At 43.7% G+C, this 19126-nt stretch overlaps 1 protein-coding gene across 2 annotated transcripts in view; it reads right to left on the minus strand.

Annotated features, from left to right (window-relative positions):
• LOC138516786 (charged multivesicular body protein 3) overlaps positions 1 to 19126 on the minus strand; it is a 939210-nt gene that overhangs the window by 746783 nt on the left and 173301 nt on the right. Inside the window, exon 3 of one of the 2 annotated variants that reach the window (XM_069632182.1) lies at positions 12180 to 12295. The exons of the other annotated variant lie outside the window; for it this stretch is intronic. Coding sequence (XP_069488283.1) covers positions 12180 to 12295 — 116 coding nt within the window. The remainder of the gene's footprint in view (positions 1 to 12179; positions 12296 to 19126) is intronic. 2 annotated transcript variants of the gene reach the window in all.

Raw genomic sequence — 19126 nt, forward strand, 5'->3', positions numbered from 1 at the left:
TTTAATTCGAACATGAATTGGTATAATTGGGGAAAGCAAGGTTTTTGTGTCATTTGCAAAAATAACTTTTTTGATTGGAAGGAAGTGTTGACATAATGGCCGATTATTAGCAGAAGTAAAATTAGATGTCCTTTGGAACGTATGGGTTATGGAAATGGATGTTTGTATGTGAAAAATAGCAAGATTCAGGCAGGTTATTTTCCTTTTTGTGCGCGAACTGCCTGTGATTGTGTAAGGCTTGGGGACCAGCTTTGTCTTGATTTCACATTTATCCATTTATTTCAATAAATTGGAGTTTCGATTGAACTGCTGTTTCTTGCCTAGCATTGTGGGGTGGATTTGAGCTTCTGCCCAATCTTCAGGAAATGTGTGGTCTACCTGGCTACAGAATTAAAAAAGAGAAGTCACTTTCCTGCATCGGAAGCAAGAGAGGCAGGCCCCTTTGTTCTTATCCATTTTGACAGGACGAGTTCAAATTGAAATATTAAGTGTCTAGCTTTCTCCTGATTTAACATCCCCGTAGCAGATATGTGCTTCATAGGGTTCATCAGGATTTTCCTGGTTGGAATGTTTTGCTCACAACTTTAAATTGAATCCTTTCCCCAGACTTCTGTTCGTTCTCATTTATTATGCTACCATTGTTAGTTCTAGAGTATTAACTTGGTGAAATCAAGGCACCTTTTCTCAGTTTGTTTGTAGGAAGTTAGGCAACTAAGGGTCTATCAAGCTGCTTTCTTATTGCGACTGAAGAGAAGGGGCTGGTTTACTCGATATGCATCTTTATTTCAAAGTGGTCCAGTTACAGATCATGCCAAACTATTTGACGAGTACGCTGGCCAAACATTGTATTGACCTGAAGACGCAAGCTGGTGATTGGGAGGTAACAGATCTAACTCGTCATGCAATGCCAATTACAGTCTGGAAGTTCTGGAGAGTTAAGAGTAATGTGAAATTGCTGACTTTGTGGCCTTTGACTTTCAACAGCCAGCTGTAGACTTCTCTTTCGGAAAGAACTACAAGGTGCAGCTGGTTTTCAACAAAGTCTTGAGATAGGTTTAGAAATGGGGCTTTTTCTCAGTAATGGTGTTACCGATTTAGGTTTCTCCCATGGATGCCTCATCCCTCTCCCTACTTGCCCCTCGTGGCAGTTAGCTAATACACCATCAGTTCTACGGGCCCTCAGAGTGAGTGCTAGGGGGTGAAAAAAGTGTGGGACTAAGGTCACTGGGCGCAGCGCCTCAATATATAATGCCCACAATGTCATCCGATGTAGGGTGAGTAAATGCATCTGGTGGAGCAGATGCGGAGACGTGGTGCACCCTATGGTGGCGGAAACGTTTCCCCAAGAGCAGCTGAGCTGGGATAGGATCATCATAGAAGAAGAATCCGTGGGAGGAAGGAATCCATTAGAAGTATTATATAGCATATTTTCTGGGCAAAGGCATCATGAAAACACATTAGAAAATGCTCCTGTACACTGTTGGTGACTTGCATCTATTGAGTCATTTCATGTGCTACCATACAAAACCAATTGCAAATTGTGTGGCTATTCACCCAATTTTTCAGAGAAAGTGCTGTAAACTGCACCAATTTAACACATTTTAAAAATGTTCACAATTAGTGCGAAAACCCTGCACCACCCTTGTTTGGTCTGGGTTACCTTGCTGCGTTCGGTCGCTCTCGCATGTTTGGCATAAACATTCACGTTCCTCCACTTCAAACATTCACCAGACGCCAGTGCTTCTTTACCAGAAGGATCCTCAGGATGTTTTACCATTTCGATTAGTCTTTACTAAAGGGCTCCATGGCTAAATTCCAGTAGTGGCCTTAGCCCCCCCCCCCAGTACTGTGATTTGCTCTCTTTGAGGGTGCCTCGGCTGAGGCAGTGTTCGATTCAGCCCTCAAAGAGGTGCCTCGAGAGTTACCCCCCAGTAGATTTAGCTCTTTGACTGGGGAGCCATGGCAGGGCAGTTACAGATTTAGCCCCTCTACTATGATCCTCTGACTGCTGTGAACTCTCATTAGCCCCTGAAATGGGAGATCTTGTGTTTAGCCACTGAGCGTTGAACCCCGGGGTTGCACCTGGCGACTTTAGCCACATAACGTGGCTCCTTCGAGTTGTTTCCGTTATCCATCTTTGTCTACGTATAGGTCACCCTGGGCAAAGCTGCGGTATTGCTAAGACACCTGCCCCCCCCCCCCCGTGCCAGCAGCCCATGAGGAAAAAGTCGACATGGGTTGCCCTAAAACCAAGACACTTACCAACCTGGTCTTTTTCCGTTGGGGCCTCGGGCAACAACCATCTTCCTAACACCATCAAACTGTGTGACCGAGAGTCCGCACTGAAAAGGAGTCACAAAATGGACAAGTGTCCCAGCGCTGGTCCGGGCCCACACCAAAACTGTATTGGTTGAACGGAATATGAAGGACTATACATTTCCGGCACTCAGATTATTCTTCTTGTCATTTTTGTATTTCTTTTTATTTTTATCGTTCATTTATAAAGCACTTGATGCCAGCGAGCGGTTTCTAAGCGCTGGATCGGGATTGGAGCCTGTGTTGCGCCGCATTGTCTTGCTTCCAAGACATGCGTTGCCCCTGAGCTATCCCCCTCCCCTTCCTTCCTCATTCGATTTGATATGCGGTTATTTTTGTCCACAATGTTGTAGTGTTTAGCTGTCCTTTCATGGCTATTATGGTTTGGTGAACATTTTATTTAAAGAGGAAGAAAAGGGGGGGGGAGGAGTCATTCGCACATCGCCCTAGGCCTATGCTTCTTGGTGCATCATATCACATGCTTCAAGAGTATTTATGCCCGTAACCCCCAACCACCATCTATCAATTTCCACATCATAAGGGACTGAGGGTTCACCCAATCGCTAAATACACTGAGCTGGGATGCCTGTTAATATTTCATGAGACTCAAACCACCCTTATCTCTTGCTCTGAACAATGTTGTGCTGTAAATATTATACAGCGAGTCCTACCAGACAAAAGCCAATAATTCCTCTTGTAATCTCCTAATGGCTCTTTAGGTACCAATATTGTTAGGGATTAGAAAATTATAAAACTGGAAGGATCTTCATCTTTATGGATGAAAACCTTCCAAACCATGAGATTTCCTCCAAGCTCTAAGATCTGCTATGACAGCCGCAAATAGCCTTGGGTAATTACCATGATATAGAGTGGCATTCGGAGAAGTAACGGAAACCCCAAAGTAATTGATAGTCTCATGGGTCCAGCTGAAGGGAGACATGTTTTGTACATTACTACTAGATTCAAATTATAAGCCTTACTTTGTCTAGATTGAATTTAAAACTGAAGCCATCAGAATAGCATCCAAATGGGGCAGCAGAAGGGAAGGAGACCATCCAGTTAGCCAGCAGAAGTATGAAATAGTCCATAAACTTGGTAATTTTATGAGAAAAGCCTGTATAACTGGTGCCCTGAACAGAGTAAACTGACATAATTCTAGCTTCCAAACGTACAATGCCCAATACAAATGAAAACGTGGATAACAAGTTTAATTCGATATCTTCACAGCCTAAGAATGAAGATGCCTTCTCTGCGTCGTGGGTTAGTAAGGCTGCAGGAATTGTTCCTTTGGGAGCAATATCCGCAAGGTCATTCCCTTTCTTCTTAATATTATCAGAGGCTTGCCTCGCCAATAAAGCCCAACTGCTGTAAATACAGATTTCACATTGCTGACCAAGTTTTTCGCATAATGGGACATGCCCGCTAGTCCTAGATACCCAATCTAATCCTCACTAACGAGGCCGAAACCTGTCTGGGGATGCTTCTGGTCTCATGTAGAAGGGCTGTGATCAAGCAGTTTTGGCTGGACTACCCCTTTTGGGGTGGGACCAAGCCTGATTTGCATATGGTCTTTCCACTTTGATAATGGATTGGCAGGCAAAGAACGATTGTCTGGAGGGGGTATCGGGTAATATTTTCCCCACCAAAAATATCGCCGTACATATGGTCGTCGGGAACGGCCATAGGCGATATTTTTGGTGGGGATAATTTATGGGGTAAATGGATGGGGGTTTGCAGGGGTGTCCCCGCTCTCTTTTAAAATATGAGGGTTGCGGGGGTGTCCCCCGCAGGTTCCATGGGATAATATTGCTGCAAAAATAAGGTGAAATGTTAGTATGGTGATATTTTTGAGGGGTTATCACATGGAACCCTGGAGGGTTGGCCAGAGCGATGCCAGAGGTAAAGATTAATATAAAACATTCCAGCTATCACCTCTTGTTCTGCTTTGACATTGATATTAAGCATGCTATGGAGCTATTGAAAGACCAGAACATGGGATTGTGTTCTTGATTTGGGATTGATGTACCCTTCGCTTTGCACATGGTTTTGGGAGGATGGCCCCTCTCCTACATATGATTAAAAGAGATCCAGTAGGGAGTTGAGACATTTCATGATAAAAGATTCAAAGCAAGAGAACTTGAAAACCCTCAAAACCCAGACCTTTGTAGTTCCTCACTATCTCTTCATTAATTTGGACATTTAGGGCCGGCTCTTTCAGTGTCAAAGATGACTGGCAGGGCGCAATCATTCAAAAATGTGTATATCTTCTAGCGCTCAGGACCGTCCTTGGTGTACACGCTGGTATTGTATTTCCTAAAATGTTCCAGCTTATTCATATCTGAAAATGTTGAGGACCAATTATCTTTTTGATCTCCAATATTTGAAACGGTACGACTTTGTGTCTTATGTCAAAACGTTTAGGACTATTACCAAACTCAAAAATATTTCGACTTTTAATGGGGCCTATTCAGCTCCATTTGCCATCAGGGTTAATCTGTGCACTAATCTGCCGATGACCACAGAAGGCTTTCCTTGAACCATAGGACCCAAATATTACCTCACTTGCCCACACTTAAAGCTTCCAACTCTAGGCATTCAAGTTTATTCAGTCTAACAGATTGTTCAATCAATAATCCTCTTAAAAGGCGCATTAAGTGATTTATTATTTTCTCTGAATACATTAGATCAGCCCTCAGTTATTTCTCGTCTAACCAACTGGATCTTTCAAACAACTGGGTTTAACTTCCAATTACTTTCTCATGAGTGGAGTTGGGTATGTAAACAGCACTGAACAGGGGCATGATGTAATAGACTAATGTTTCCTATGGATGCTTCCTGTATAGCTTTCAGAAGTCTACGGCCTATAAATAAAAGGTCAAGCCTAGAAAGAATATGATGCAGATGGCCTAAAAAGTTTTGATCGTTCTTTCCGGGATGTAGGGATTTTCTGAAAATCGAACAATGCAGCATCAACTGGAAAGCCTCTTAACATAGGTGCCCGGTTCTGTCCCCAATAAGAACCAACCAATACATCCCAATTTAAATCCATAGTCTGGTTAAAAGTCAGCAGCCGATGAGGGTGTGGCCAAGCCAGGGTAGATGGCGGAGGGTTCGTAGTAAGCTCAGTGAGATCGGGAGCGGATTACCCCAGTTCCCTCATGGGATCCTACGCCACTTTCTAGCCTTTCAATCGCTGGGTGCACTGCTGGCTGAGAAGAGGGAAGCGTGCGCGCCCCTGGAGGCCATGGTGGGGGAACGTCTAGACTAGCGTTCCTCAAAGAAAATGTCGAGCATGATGCCCTGCATCATCCTCCTCTTTTAGGGGCACGGGGGCCAACCGCATAGTGGCGGGAATGTAGGTGTGCGGAGCGGCTCTGGGAGGTGTCAGAGTGGCCCTCGGGGCTCTGGACGGACTGCAGAGCACTGCATGGGTTGTGTTCCTGCTGTGTTCCTGAAGGGGTGCACACACATCTATGAATCGAACCGAGTCAGAACTTGATAACTAAACAGCAGATCCCTAACCATGGCTAAACCTACCGACAAAGCTAAAAGGTCAAGATGTTAACAACTTTGTGGAAAAACCGTCCGAGAAACAACAGCTCAATGAAAAAGCTATTGAGTCCTTTGCAACAAATCAAGACTTACGGGTCCTACAGCAGGAAATAAACCAGGAAATCAAAAAGGTAGTGCTGAGAAACTCAATCTCTGGTGGAGCTAGACAAGCAAGTAAGGGTAGAACAAACCAGAGCAGGAGACCAAAAGTGTTGTATGCAAACATGTGCACCAGAATTAGACACTGGCTAACAATAACCAGGTTCAAAGAATGGGAGTGTTTTGTTCAAGCCAAGAGGATATAGAGAATCAGGCTCGATGTAAAAATATTCGCAGAAGGGGCATCCCAAAGGAGGTTCAGGACAGAGAGATGGAAGAGTTCATTTGGAAATTGTTCGGTCAGATTCTAGAGTTGGAAGACTCCTCAGAAATCATCCTAGACAAAACACATAGTCTACTCCTCTGTTCAGCTAAGGCAGAATCTCAATCCCTGTCTACTTACTAGAGTACACTTTCATCAGATCAGGAGGATTATGAAAGCGGCCAGAACCTCCAAATCCATCCAATTCCGAGATGGGAACATAGCTCTGTTCCAGTCATACCCGGTCAGGAGACTACAACTAAGCATGTTAACTCCCGGTTGGGGGTTCCCAACTGAAGTACCATTCTCTTTGAATGGTCGTCGATACACCAATGATAACGAAGATGAGAATGAACGAATGAATAAAGGGTATTGGCTTCAAAACACAAACAGCAACTTTACTGAAGTCATTAAAATTAGAAGGGGCACTTGCCAAGGCCGTCCCTTGTCTCTTATTTGCTCACTATCCATGGAATCGTTTGCACAATCAATAATGGCAATCCGATGATTGAAGCAGTCTCAACTTTTGGATCCTCTCATAAATTGTCTATATATTTGTAAGATATTGTGCTATTTTTACACAACCCGGTCAGCTCCCTGTCAGATCCATCATTATAAGATGTATGGCTTTAAAATGAACCCTTAAGAATGGAAGACGTTAAGTCTAACAGAGACAATTAACAGATTGGGCACACTTGCATAATATGCATGGACAGAAAACCCAATCCAATAGTTGGGTATCTAACTCACCGCACATTAAGATTCTTTACATCAAATTTGACTATTCACAAGGTGTCACGTGGCTCTCATGAGGCTAGGGAGGTGAGGCTACTACCTAATAGTCCCACTAGGGGTGGTTTAATGTGGGAGGAACTCATGGGGGAAGTCCCCCTCTGGGGAGAAAGACGACCACCTGGGGTGCAGCCCTGGAAATTCCAAAACCCCCAAACATTCCATAGTCCTACACTCCACCTCCAATTCTACTTTAAAGAGCAAACATATGTATTATTGTCATAGTGATTAGGAAGGACATCAGAAGCATGAAGATTATACCTTCATGTACTGCCACGAGGAATCATGAAGACCGCCCGCGATCATGCACTGCAGGTGTTGACGAAAGGTGGAGGTGGGACCAGTCTTACATAAAGGAAACTGAAGATGGACTCAACATAGTCTTCGAGGAACTCGGGAGAATTGAATCCCAACAAAAGCAGTCAAAGCAGCAGATGCGAGGCGCTGGCGAGAGGCTGCAAGAGTCAAGCAGTGATTGTAGGAGGAGACCCCTCTGCCGTCCTGGAATGCAGAGCAGTTGCGTAACCTTGGCCAGGTGGACAGACGGGTCACACAGAGATGCGGGCACTGCAAAGGTTGGAGATCGGCGACAACACTGGAGCCCGCCGGCCGAAGGAGAAGGCACATGAAAGCAGCAAAGCGCAAGACCCGGAGCAGTGCATGACGCTGTATGAAGGTAAAAAGGGGGCACGGGAGGCCAGTTGGGGAAATAAAGAGAACCGCTGACACAGGAAGCATCCAGGCAACGTTTCCATGTCCCAGTGGCACTCATAACCCCACTGAATACCAGAGAAGGGTATGGCACCTAAAACTAGAAACTGAAAGCATCAGAAGAAAACTTCCTCGTTACAGTAGGAGAAGGAAACCCACTGACCACCAGAAAAGGGCTTGTGCAGATGGGATGTGACCTAGCAGTTCGGTCTGGACTGACCCTTTGGGGGTAGGCCCAAGTCTGATTTGCATATCGACTTTCCCCCTTCTGTAATGGCTTGGCAGGCGAAGAACGATGGGTTTGGCGGGTTGCTCAGCGCACTTGCCAGAGGTTTAAGATTGATTCTAAACCTTCCAGCCATCATCTCTTCGTCTATGCACCAGAGAAGGGCCTGGGATGCAAACTTAGAAATGGAAAGCATCAGTGGCAATCGTCCTCATTACAGTGGGAGAAGGAAAACCACTATCCATCAGAGAAGTGTCTGGGACCCTAACCAGATCCGTGACTTTTTTGAGAACTAGTGAAAGTGGCAAAGTGTGAGTGAAGTTGAAAGCATTGAGAAAGAAATAGATCAAGTCATATGAGGAGAAGGGGAGTCATTCCCTCTGGCCTTGTGTTGAACTGTGCAAAGCATACCAAGAGAAGGGAGGCATTCTCTTGGTCCTGAACTTAGAGAGGAAATCAAGAAGCCAGGGGAAGGGAGTCATTTCCCCTAGTTCTAATGGAGAGTATTGGAAGCTGCACCAGAAGAAGGGAGCCATTCTCTGGGTGGCAAGGACTGGGTGAAACCCGGAAGACAGGGGAAGAGAGTCATTCCCCTTGGTAACTTCGATTTGAGGGAACAATCTTTTGAACCACAAGAAGGAGAAGAGAGCCATTCTCCTTAAGGAAGGAACTTTTTGTTAGTTTACCTTTTAGTTATATAGCGTGAGGGATGGAAGTAGGTTTTGACAAAGGACAATGGAATTTACATTGACAGAGATTCTTATAGATCCTTTTAGTATTAATTTTGAGGCAGGGAAACCCCCCCTCTTGGAAGTTAAGGATAGTTAGGACCTATTTTTCCATACAGAAATAAAAGTCTATAACCAAAACCATGCCACCTTTGTGTCAGCTTCCTTCTGCAACACCCTTGCATAAGCCAATATGCCAGAACCTGGAAAGCAGCTATAAACCAATTAACTAGATGGAGCCGCCAAGAGATCTCATAGCTAGGCTGTAAAACAGTGGTTAAAATGACTGTCATCCCCAGGCTTCTATATATATTTAGAACCCTGCCCATTCAAAAACTGCACAAAATGCTTGCCCGGCTACATGGGACCATCTTTACATTCATTTGGGCTAGGAAATTGGCCTGCGTTAAGCCTTGCCAGATTGCAGCACAAATTAGTCATATGTCAACTTGGGCAGCGCATTTCAAAAGGAATAGAGGGGCTACTGTGGAACAGGGAAAATCCAAGACCACACTCTCACCTCATTCTCACCCGGAGATCACAGGACCTGCAAGGATCTGTCCCATCATCCACTAGGTGCACGCTAAACCAAGAATAGACCCTGTAGCCTTCTGGGGATATAACAGGGCTTTAACCCTCTTCGCACCATTGTGAGCATGAAGAATTTAGACCAGGTGTGGACAAAACTACATTCAGCAAAGGGGAGGAGGGAGTTACTCTCAGGCTAGGGAACTTGTACCAAGGGAATGCCCCATTTCACATTCATTGCATGCAATGAGAGATGCAATCTGCCCGAAACTTAAAGGTTCCATTACTCCCAATTACATCACTGGTAACGAGTAGCGAAGTACAGAAGGCTGGCATTCATCCCCCAAAAGAGGCTGAGGCAATACTAGCGGAAGGTGCCTCTAATGGGACTGTCTCAAAATATTACTGCTCGCTGGAATCTGTAGACCTGGATGAGATGCTGCCATATATGGCCATGTGGGAAAGCGGTTTAGAGATGACCATTCCGGCTGAATCCTGGAGGCACATATGGGAGTGGGCCAAAAGCAGCTATAAATGCATCACAATCAAAACATTTGCCTAAAAGATCTTCTTTCGATGGCACATCACCCCAAGTAGATTTCATAAGATTTTCCTAAAAAGCTCTGAGCTATGATACAGGGTGCAGCCTGATTGCCACCATGGGCAATGTGTGGTGCCGCTGCCCCACTATTAAAATTCACTGTAAGGAGAGACTGGCACAAATGAAGAACGTGGTGCCATCGGATCAGTTTATCATCATTGTGGTGGACTCGGGCGATGATGGTGGTTATCCATGGACGGGCAACAGAGAGAAACTACTACCTATCCGTTCCAGTATTTCCACAGGGTAGGTCAGAATCTGGGGAATGTTTGCATCAAAAAAGATCTTGGCCGCTTTTAACAAGTGCTCACCTAAATTTATACAAACATGGGGCCAGATTATTAATTATTTGAAAAATAGGGAGTAGATTTTTGGAGACCACAATTGAGCATGCTTTAAGCATCGATGCTAAACATGAAAGATCCATGGGACTACAACAGAGGACAGACATGTGGAATGTGGATTTATTTAGTTCGACTACCTTGCTTTAAGCATCGATTTACTTTCCTTGCTTTAAGCATCGATGCTAAACATGAAAGATCCATGGGACTACAACAGAGGACAGACATGTGGAATGTGGATTTGTTTAGTTCGACTATCTTACGAAAACTGTGCCCAACACCTCCAAAGCAAACTTTAATTATCAGATTTAATGATTTAGCACATTGATATTCTTATTCACTGAAATTCTGTTTTAGCTGATTCAAAGTACTAGAATCAACTTATTTTTTTTTCTTTCCTTAATCATGTTCTGTTAATGAAAAATATGAAAATAATAAAATAAAGCTAAAAAAATATAAAAATAATCAGCAGCCAACACATAACCTTTGGCAAAAGCAGTCTATTCCTTCAACAATGTGCATAGGAAACCTGGTTGCCCTTCATTACAGGCTGCAGTATAGCTATAGAGATTCGGCCCACACAGCTGGACAGTCAAAGGAAGATAACGCTTCTCTTTATTCCTCTCAATACTGAGAGGGGAAAATTGCCTATTGTGGCCCAACAGGGTCCGCACTCCTGTATTCTCTACTTTGCTTGATGAGACAAATGTCTGGACCGAATTGAGACATTGGGAAGTGCAAGCACACGAGCGAGCCATCATTCTGCGCGATGGGGGCAGAGCAGGGGCAGAAGTGACCGGGATGAGGCACAGTAAAAGCGAGAGAAGGTTGTAAGGCGAAACGTGGGTGGGCAAAGTTAGATTGGAGAGGAGGTGAGAGGAATTCAGAGGGTGGGGGAAGCAGCTGAACAGGAAAATGGCGGCTGCCACGGGGGGGCTCAGACTGGAACGCAGGATACCAGAAAATATAGCCAGAATTCCCCTCAAGAATGTGGGTGCATCCAATCACATATGTGTGCTAATTCTCATTCATTCTCATTTACAGAAAATGTTTAATTACAAACGGAGTTGGATTTTAAAATCACACCACAGGTTAGCAGGATTGTCAGGAACCTTCGCTATTTTCTTCCATAACATATTGTTTTGAAAAAAATAGGTCATGTATATATTTTTGGGGACATATTTCATGCAGAGATGCATTTCTTTTTAAAACATTAGATACTAAAACAAAGAAATACTTGAGAAAGAATTCACCTCTTGGCTGATTTCACCGAGTGGAGAGGAAGCAGCGTGCTTTAGCTGTTAGCTCATCTGTTTGATTAGAGATCTTGACTGTACTAATGGCATCTGCTCAAATGTAGCAAAATGTTATTTCAAGAGTTTAAAAGATCATTTTCGTTGGAGGATTCATTGCATATGCTGCCCAACATGGTCAACCCCAACAGTACACCACACGAGAGGGACATACCCTTCACTAACGCCACATAAATCCCAGCATAATTCCTGCAAGGGGAGCAGAGAACAGGGTTGCCTGTTGTGTGAACTCCTCATTAGGAATACTGGCGGGACTGCCCCAGCAGTATTCCAAATGAGTATTTCACACAAGGAACTAAAGAGATCAAGAACGTGTGGTGACACGGCCTCCTTAATCTCTAATAATTGCTATGCAAGTTTCACCTTCCTCTCTAGAATGGGCTCAATTAAATTTAAAAGTGGACGTGATGTTAGGTCTTTACTGTAGGTGGCACTCAACGTTATAAAACCGTGTGTTTGTTATTAACAGCATGATTGAATGATTTACGCAAATTTGCATTTTATATTAAGACAGTGTGCACTGTTGGCACTTGATTACTGCCTGCATTTGCTCCTCAGCATCCACTACTATATTAAAAAGGCAGGTTTTTCAACCTTGCAGCTCAACAAGTGTAACAAATAAAACATTATTTTATGTGCATCCTTCAGAGCAATGTCTAAAGACATACAACAGGAAATTGGGTTTACAAGGCAGAATGCATTTAACTTACGTGGGATCACTGGAGCAGTTGAAAGTGCCTGTCCGTATGCCAAATCTCGACACCTTTTTCACCATTTTCTTCCACTGGATTTTGCCTACCAGAGGGGTTTTATCGTTTGCAATTACCTGTTACGAAAGAAAAAGAAAACACTTTTCACATGGGGAAATACTGTCTAGATGGTCAAACCTGAGACAGAAATCAGGTCTAATTACAATTCATACAATGGGTACACGTGCGGTTATTCTAACCATGGCGATTGCGTTTGTGTTTAAACTTTTCTGGTTCTGTAAAGAATTTGAGTATGTAGATAACATTTGTATAATATTCGTTAGCTTGTGTTGGATATTTAAAACACAAATTAGCCAACAACTATCAACAGCCCTGTTACTTTGAGACTTTTTTTCGATAACTGCAGCCCTGTGTGCAAGTTACAAAGCTCTTAGGTATGCACCATCCAAATTATTTAGAGTTTTGAAGATTCAGAAATATTTCCTGAGACATCAATTTACTAAAATATCTGCAGTATCAAGAGGGCCAGCAGATGACATAACAGTAAGTGAAACTGGTCATCGCGCATGCATGCCTCTATGCACAAACTACCAGCCAACACGGAGGCTTCCATGCCTGGACAGTCACACAACATACACTCATTACCTCCATGTCCCCCCTCCTTGTCTTGCTATTAAAGTGTGAGACCATTACAGTCATGTAATCCTTCTCTACCCTCACAGCATCTGTTTCTCATGCATTTTAGCATATATATTTTATAATAAAACTTTTCATACTACCTGTGAATATAAAAATAAACAAAATCCTCAATGTTATAATATTCGATCCAACATTACACACTAACATTCAATATACAGATCAAAACAAACTTGATCAGTCCACATTATTAGAAATACCATAGTTTAATTAGTCATAATCATACCCTTTTTGGACTTCTTCCTTCTGAAATGTTGCAAATGGATATTCTATCACACTTTCAGGTGGGGCTCCGTAAAAGAATGGGGACTCTGCTTAATGCAACCATTATGGCACACCTCTTGGAGTCAGCGAAACATAATCAAACGGGACACATTTGTATGTTACTGCAGGATATGTCCTCTAGTGCAGATGATATCAATGCTACATTGTAAAAACTACTATAAAATTCAGATCACCCAAGAGGGCTCCCTCACAAGAAAAATTCCGACATACACTGCGGTAAAGCGGGGGCTGCAATATGGCTGCTACGCTATTCAATCTTTACCTCTGTGATCTAAATGAAATAAATAAATAAATAATCACCTGCGTTAAGGTTAGGCAGATTAACACTGTATTGGCTAGCTTTATACGACGATCGGGTATTCGTTGATAGACTTAGCTTAGCTTGCAACCTCATGGCTGTTCTATTTAAAAAATATGGCAATAACAATCTATATGCTAACACACTTACATCTAAAATTGTGGTCTTCTGAGGGCGGCAAAGAATTAAAACTATGGTATGGACATTGGTAGTGAGAGGATTGAACGAGTTATGTAATTACGCTACGCTATATGGGATACAATCTATGTAACTCATCTATGGTTATGTGGAAAGAGGCCCTACTTGTCAAACTTCGACCCTTGGAATCCCAAAAGAAATGTCTTTTTGGCAAGGTCTGTAAATTCTGTTACCTTTATTGAACTACTATGTCCTTAAGTTAGATAACCAATCTTGCTCTATTGCCTTGATATATGTCGAATGGATATGGGAGACTATCTGCCTTCAGGGTCGTGTATGGAAAGAAGTGCTTGGCTTCTCTAGATCCCTGCCAAATGCAGCTATGAGGCATGAATTGGGGCTAGTTTCCTTATGCTCAAGGTTTCTCTGGAGGCAACTGCTAAACTACTCAAAGATCTTAGATCCTTCTCGTAACTCATTATACGACGATACGAGTGTTATGGTGAAAGAATCTGCTCCAAGTCCATGACGGAATATGGGCAAAGAATGAAAGATTTTTACTCATGACTGGATGAAAACTATTGAGACAATGGGGTCTTATAGGGCCTGATTCATGGAAGTGTTTTATAATAGCGCAATCCCATAGGAAAAACGTTCCATGAATCAGGCCCATAGCCACTATAACGAATATGCGTGTTTTCCAAGGAAAAGGGCTCCATTATGCCCCTATTTAAACAATTTTCCTGTAACTATGTGTGTGCACTTTATATGAGATTTCGACTCAATCACTTCTCAATCACTTCTCAACTAGGGAACGATGTAAACATTGGGTAGTCCCCAAGGCGACAGGTATGAATACACACCGTCGATTTTGCACTATCCCCCTGGAAATGGAAACCACAAAACACTGACAAATTATCCTTATTTTAGATCTTCAAGGATAGAAATCATTTGGTACATACTATGCAACAGAAAGTGAATTTTCCCTACATTTATTCAAGTCTAGGGTCAGTGGGGAGAGAATAACTCACCAATAATAGCCTTAACTCGATTTTTAACAGAGATAAAATCTCAACTTTAGTTCTGTGAAACACCACACATTTCTTAAAATTAATCTAATTTGTATTAATTGAAATTGTAGTTTGTATATCAGTTTTAACTGGTTTGAAACAATTATGAAAGAAGAAAAGTGTTAATGATTCAAATGAATTAATAAATATTGTTTGCATATGTGTACTGCTGATTTTTTAAAGGTTTGAATTAATCATATACAATAGAAAAAAAACAATTCTTCCTTCTAGAACAATCCAAAACTTGAATTTACATACAGTCAATGAAACATACGTTCCTGATAGACAGCAGAGCCAAAATTGCCTTAATTGTATTTTGTCTCTATTTTTGACAAATCTGCCTATATGTTTAACATGCAAATCTTCCAAACGGTCACAGATTGTTCATACATGTTGCTCATCTTCCTTCATTTGAACCAACTGATAACTTTGACGATATCTTTTTTGCCCAATACCTAACCTAGAGTCATCGACAGTGCTGCAATCAAATTCATTTCAATTTGCTTGAACACTCCCCTTATTTTGGTCGATGGAAATTGAAACATACTGTGGAGGTTCTAGATAAGATAAATGTAACCTGCAAACAAATGTGAATGCTTTTCATTTTGATACATCTGTGATTCGTGTTGTACAGTCCCATAATTTTGCCTCATAAGTATAAGTATATTTTAGGCTTGCGTAATCCCAATTCCAATCCATTATCCAAGCCAGTGCTACAAAATATTTTTCATTTACACACTTAAAACACCTGGTAGCTTTTTGTTCATCTTTTTGTTAGTGCCAAGCCCAATATAGTTATAAGCGGTGTGGTGGGTTAGAAGGATATGGACACAAGGTTTTATCAAAATGATAAAAGAAAAACAGACCTACATCTCCCAATCGCTATAGGGTAGTTCCCTGCCTCACCAAATAAAACTAAAGGCGCTCATCTGTCATCAGGAAGTCAATAAAGGAATTGTCCTCTGTATCTCATTCTGTCCCCATCACAAATGACACTGTGCCAGATGAATGTCTCTCGTTATGTGGCCTCTCATTTGCCTTTATGTCTTGTGGCTTTTTCATCAGGGTTTCTTCTATTACCAATATTCTTTCAAACAAAAATGTCTCCCTTACTCAATGGTTCTCTAAGTGGATCTCTTGAAATAAGACAGGCGGGTCTGATCTACGAGTTCCTGTAGCCCTTTCCAACAGCCACTATATCTTAGGCTCCAATTTACAGGACTCTTGTCCTTATTGAATGTTTCCACATATGCTTTCCACCTTCTTCCTCCGATTGTATATGGTGTGCGCTTTATCCACTATTTGGGACGCTTAAATGTGTCCTGTCTGGTCTTATTTCACTCTACACTTAGACAGTGTACCGTATCACTCTTTATTAAGTGGCTTATCCACTTGTCTTCAAGTAGCATTCCTGGACTTCTCTTTGGGGTGCTTCCAACCTAAAATGTCTTTCTCCTCCGAGTCAATACCTCACACTCATTCTTGAATATTTCCTCTGGTTTCTTTTTTTTTTTTCCAAGTTTATTTTTATTGTTTTCAACATAACAAGTCATGTAGAGGTTAAGATTATTACATGTGTGCCAGTTTGTTAGAACATATAACTAGGAGAACAATGCTTTGCATGCTTTAGTCTTAGCTAGTCTTGCGTTCTCTTCCATAATAAAAACAAAAGAAAATAATAAAAGTAGCAACTGCAGCAGGATGGGGGGGAAAAGGGGGGGGTAAGAGACAAGGAGCGGTTTTCACAAGGAGCTATTTTCACACAAGAGCAGGTTACTGTCTATTTCGCCAAGGAGACTATTTCAAGGGTTCGAGGTGGCACTGTCGCTGGATAACGACAGGGTACTTTAGTGCCGGGTCTTCCAAGTCAGGGGAACTCGATTGATCATGCGTGGCACTTCGGAGAACTGGAGGAACTCAGTTGCCTGTCCGACTTGGGGCTGTGTTTTCTTTTTCAGTCTTGGGTTTCCATCCAGCGTAAGTTAGGTGGCTGCCTTGCCACCCCAGGGAATTGCTGCCCATAGTCCAGAAAGGGCGCCCATGTGCGTTCAAATTTGGGTTTATTGCCTGACCAGATGGCTGTGACTTTCTCCGCTGCGGCGATTTCCCAGCATTTAGACCACCACATCTGTGTGGACGGACCCTCCGGGTTTTTCCAGAGTCTGGCGATGGAGATTTTGGCAGCTGTCAGGAGATGGGAGCATAGGTCCGCCAGGTTGCCGGTTAGAGGGAATTGGCCTTCTCCTGTCGACCCCAGTAGCACAATCCCTGGATCCCAGGGGATGTGGAGTCCGGTGATTGTCTTAATTTGTTCCAGGATGTTTTTCCAAAATATGGTGGCTTTGGGGCATGACCAGAAGAGGTGGAATAGGGTTCCGCGGTCCGGGCATCCCCTCCAGCATTGCGCTGGGATAGCCGGGTTACATTTGTTGAGGAATGACGGGGTTCTGTACCATCTGTAGCAAACTTTAAACGCGCTTTCTTTGTTCGTCACACATTTTGAGCTTTTCAGAGCGCGGGACCAGATGGGTTGCCATTCCTACAGCTCAATTGGCCTCCCGATGTCCTCTTCCCATTTCACCATATATGGCTCTTTTTTGTGGGATCTGTTCTGTCTAGTATTTTGTACAGGGCTGATATTTTCCCCTTAGGGGGGGTTGTCGAGAGGGTGTGTTCCAATGCTGTTAGCTCCCTGCTGCCTAGCTTCCTCACCTGAGGGTGCGATAGCCAGTGTCTCAGCTGGGAGTAGCGGAACCTTTCTGTTTCCTGGATCTTGAACTTAGCTTTACACTCTTCGAAGTTCAGGGGGAGGCCGTTTTCGAGGAAATCGGAGATGGTTTCTAAGCCGCCGGCTCGCCACTCCGTGAACTGGTTTGGTGTGATTCCGGGGGAGAAGTCGGGGTTGTTCCAAATTGGCGTGAGTGGACCCATTGTGCTCCTGCATTTCCACCGGCGTGCAGCCGCTTTCCAGCTGGCGACTGTGTTTCTTGTTGCTGATAGGGGGCCCAGGTCCCGGGTCCCTTTGGGCTCCCTGGAGTGGGGCAAGGATTCCATTGGGGTCTGACACCAATCTTAATCCAGGTTTAGCCACCGGGGTCGGTTGGTTGGAAGCTTCCAGGCAAAGGCCGGGGCTAGTTGGGCTGCAAGGCAGTACCTTGACACGTCTGGGACCCCTAGGCCACCCAGGGCGGTACTTCGGAGCATGATGCGTTTTGGGATGCGGGATTTCTTTCCTTCCCAGACTAGATTCAGCACCTCTCTTTGCAGTTTTTGCAGGGCCTTTTCCCGGATCGACACCGGCAGGGCTGGGGCGTAGTATAGCAGCCTTGGCGTGAGATTCATTTTTATCGCAGTCGTTCGGCCGAAACAGGAGATTTCCTGTTTTTTCCAGTGGTTGATGTCATTTCTCAGGTCTCTGAAGAGTGCTGGAAAATTGGTCTTGTACAGCTTCTCAGTTTTATTGGGTATCTGCACCCCCAGGTAGTTGAAGCTGCTTCCTGCCCAAGGGATTTGGAACTCCTCTTCGAGATGAGCCTTGGTCTTTCTTGGGATGTTTATGCCCAGTGCGATGGATTTGGTGATGTTTATTGTGAAACCCGATGCTGCTCGGAATTCTTCGAGCGTTTGCCATAGGGCTCTTATTGACTCTACTGGGCTGGTGAGTGTGAGGAGCACATCGTCCGCGTAAAGCGCGATTTTGTAGGATTCTTTTTTGTACGTTAGGCCGGATATCGATGCATTTCGGCGGACCCTTTCAGCGAATGGTTCCATGGATAGGGCAAATATAAGTGGGGAGAGAGGACATCCCTGTCTCGTGCCTCTAGTTATGTTTATTCTACTGGATTTAGTCCCGTTGAGGCGAAGATTTGTAGAGGGTCTTTGGTAGATGGCCAGAACCCATTTTGCGAAGTTCGGGCCAAAGCCGAAGTGCTCTAGTATGTTCCTAACATAGCCCCAGTCGAGCATGTCGAAAGCTTTATGCGCGTCTAAGGAGAGAACTGCCAGCTTTGTGCCCAGTCTGTTCGCTGATTCAATAATGTTGATGGTTCTGCAAATGTTGTCATGGGTACCCCGGCCCGGGATGAATCCGGTCTGGTCCGGGTGGATGAGCTCTGGGAGGAAGGGGGATAGCCTGTTTGCTAAGGTTTTTGCAAATATTTTCGCGTCGTTGTTTAGGAGCGATATGGGCCGGTACGATGAACATTGTGTTTGGTCTTTTCCTGGTTTAGGGATCAGCACTGTTATTGACTCGTTCATGGAGGGGGACGTGGAGCCAGTGGACAGGAATGAGTTGAATAGATTTGCCAACTGTGGGGCTAGCAGGTAGGCGAATTTTTTGTAGAATTTTGCCGATAACCCGTCCGGGCCAGGTGTTGTGTTCTTCAGGTGGCGGATCGTTTCGCTAACTTCCTCCTCTGAGATAGGGCCCTCTAAGTTCACTAGGGATGGAGGTGACTGTT

This window comes from Ambystoma mexicanum, chromosome 6q (assembly GCF_040938575.1).
Source record: "Ambystoma mexicanum isolate Mex_15411 chromosome 6q, UKY_AmexF1_1, whole genome shotgun sequence".
In the NCBI taxonomy this organism is placed as follows: Eukaryota; Metazoa; Chordata; class Amphibia; order Caudata; family Ambystomatidae; genus Ambystoma; species Ambystoma mexicanum.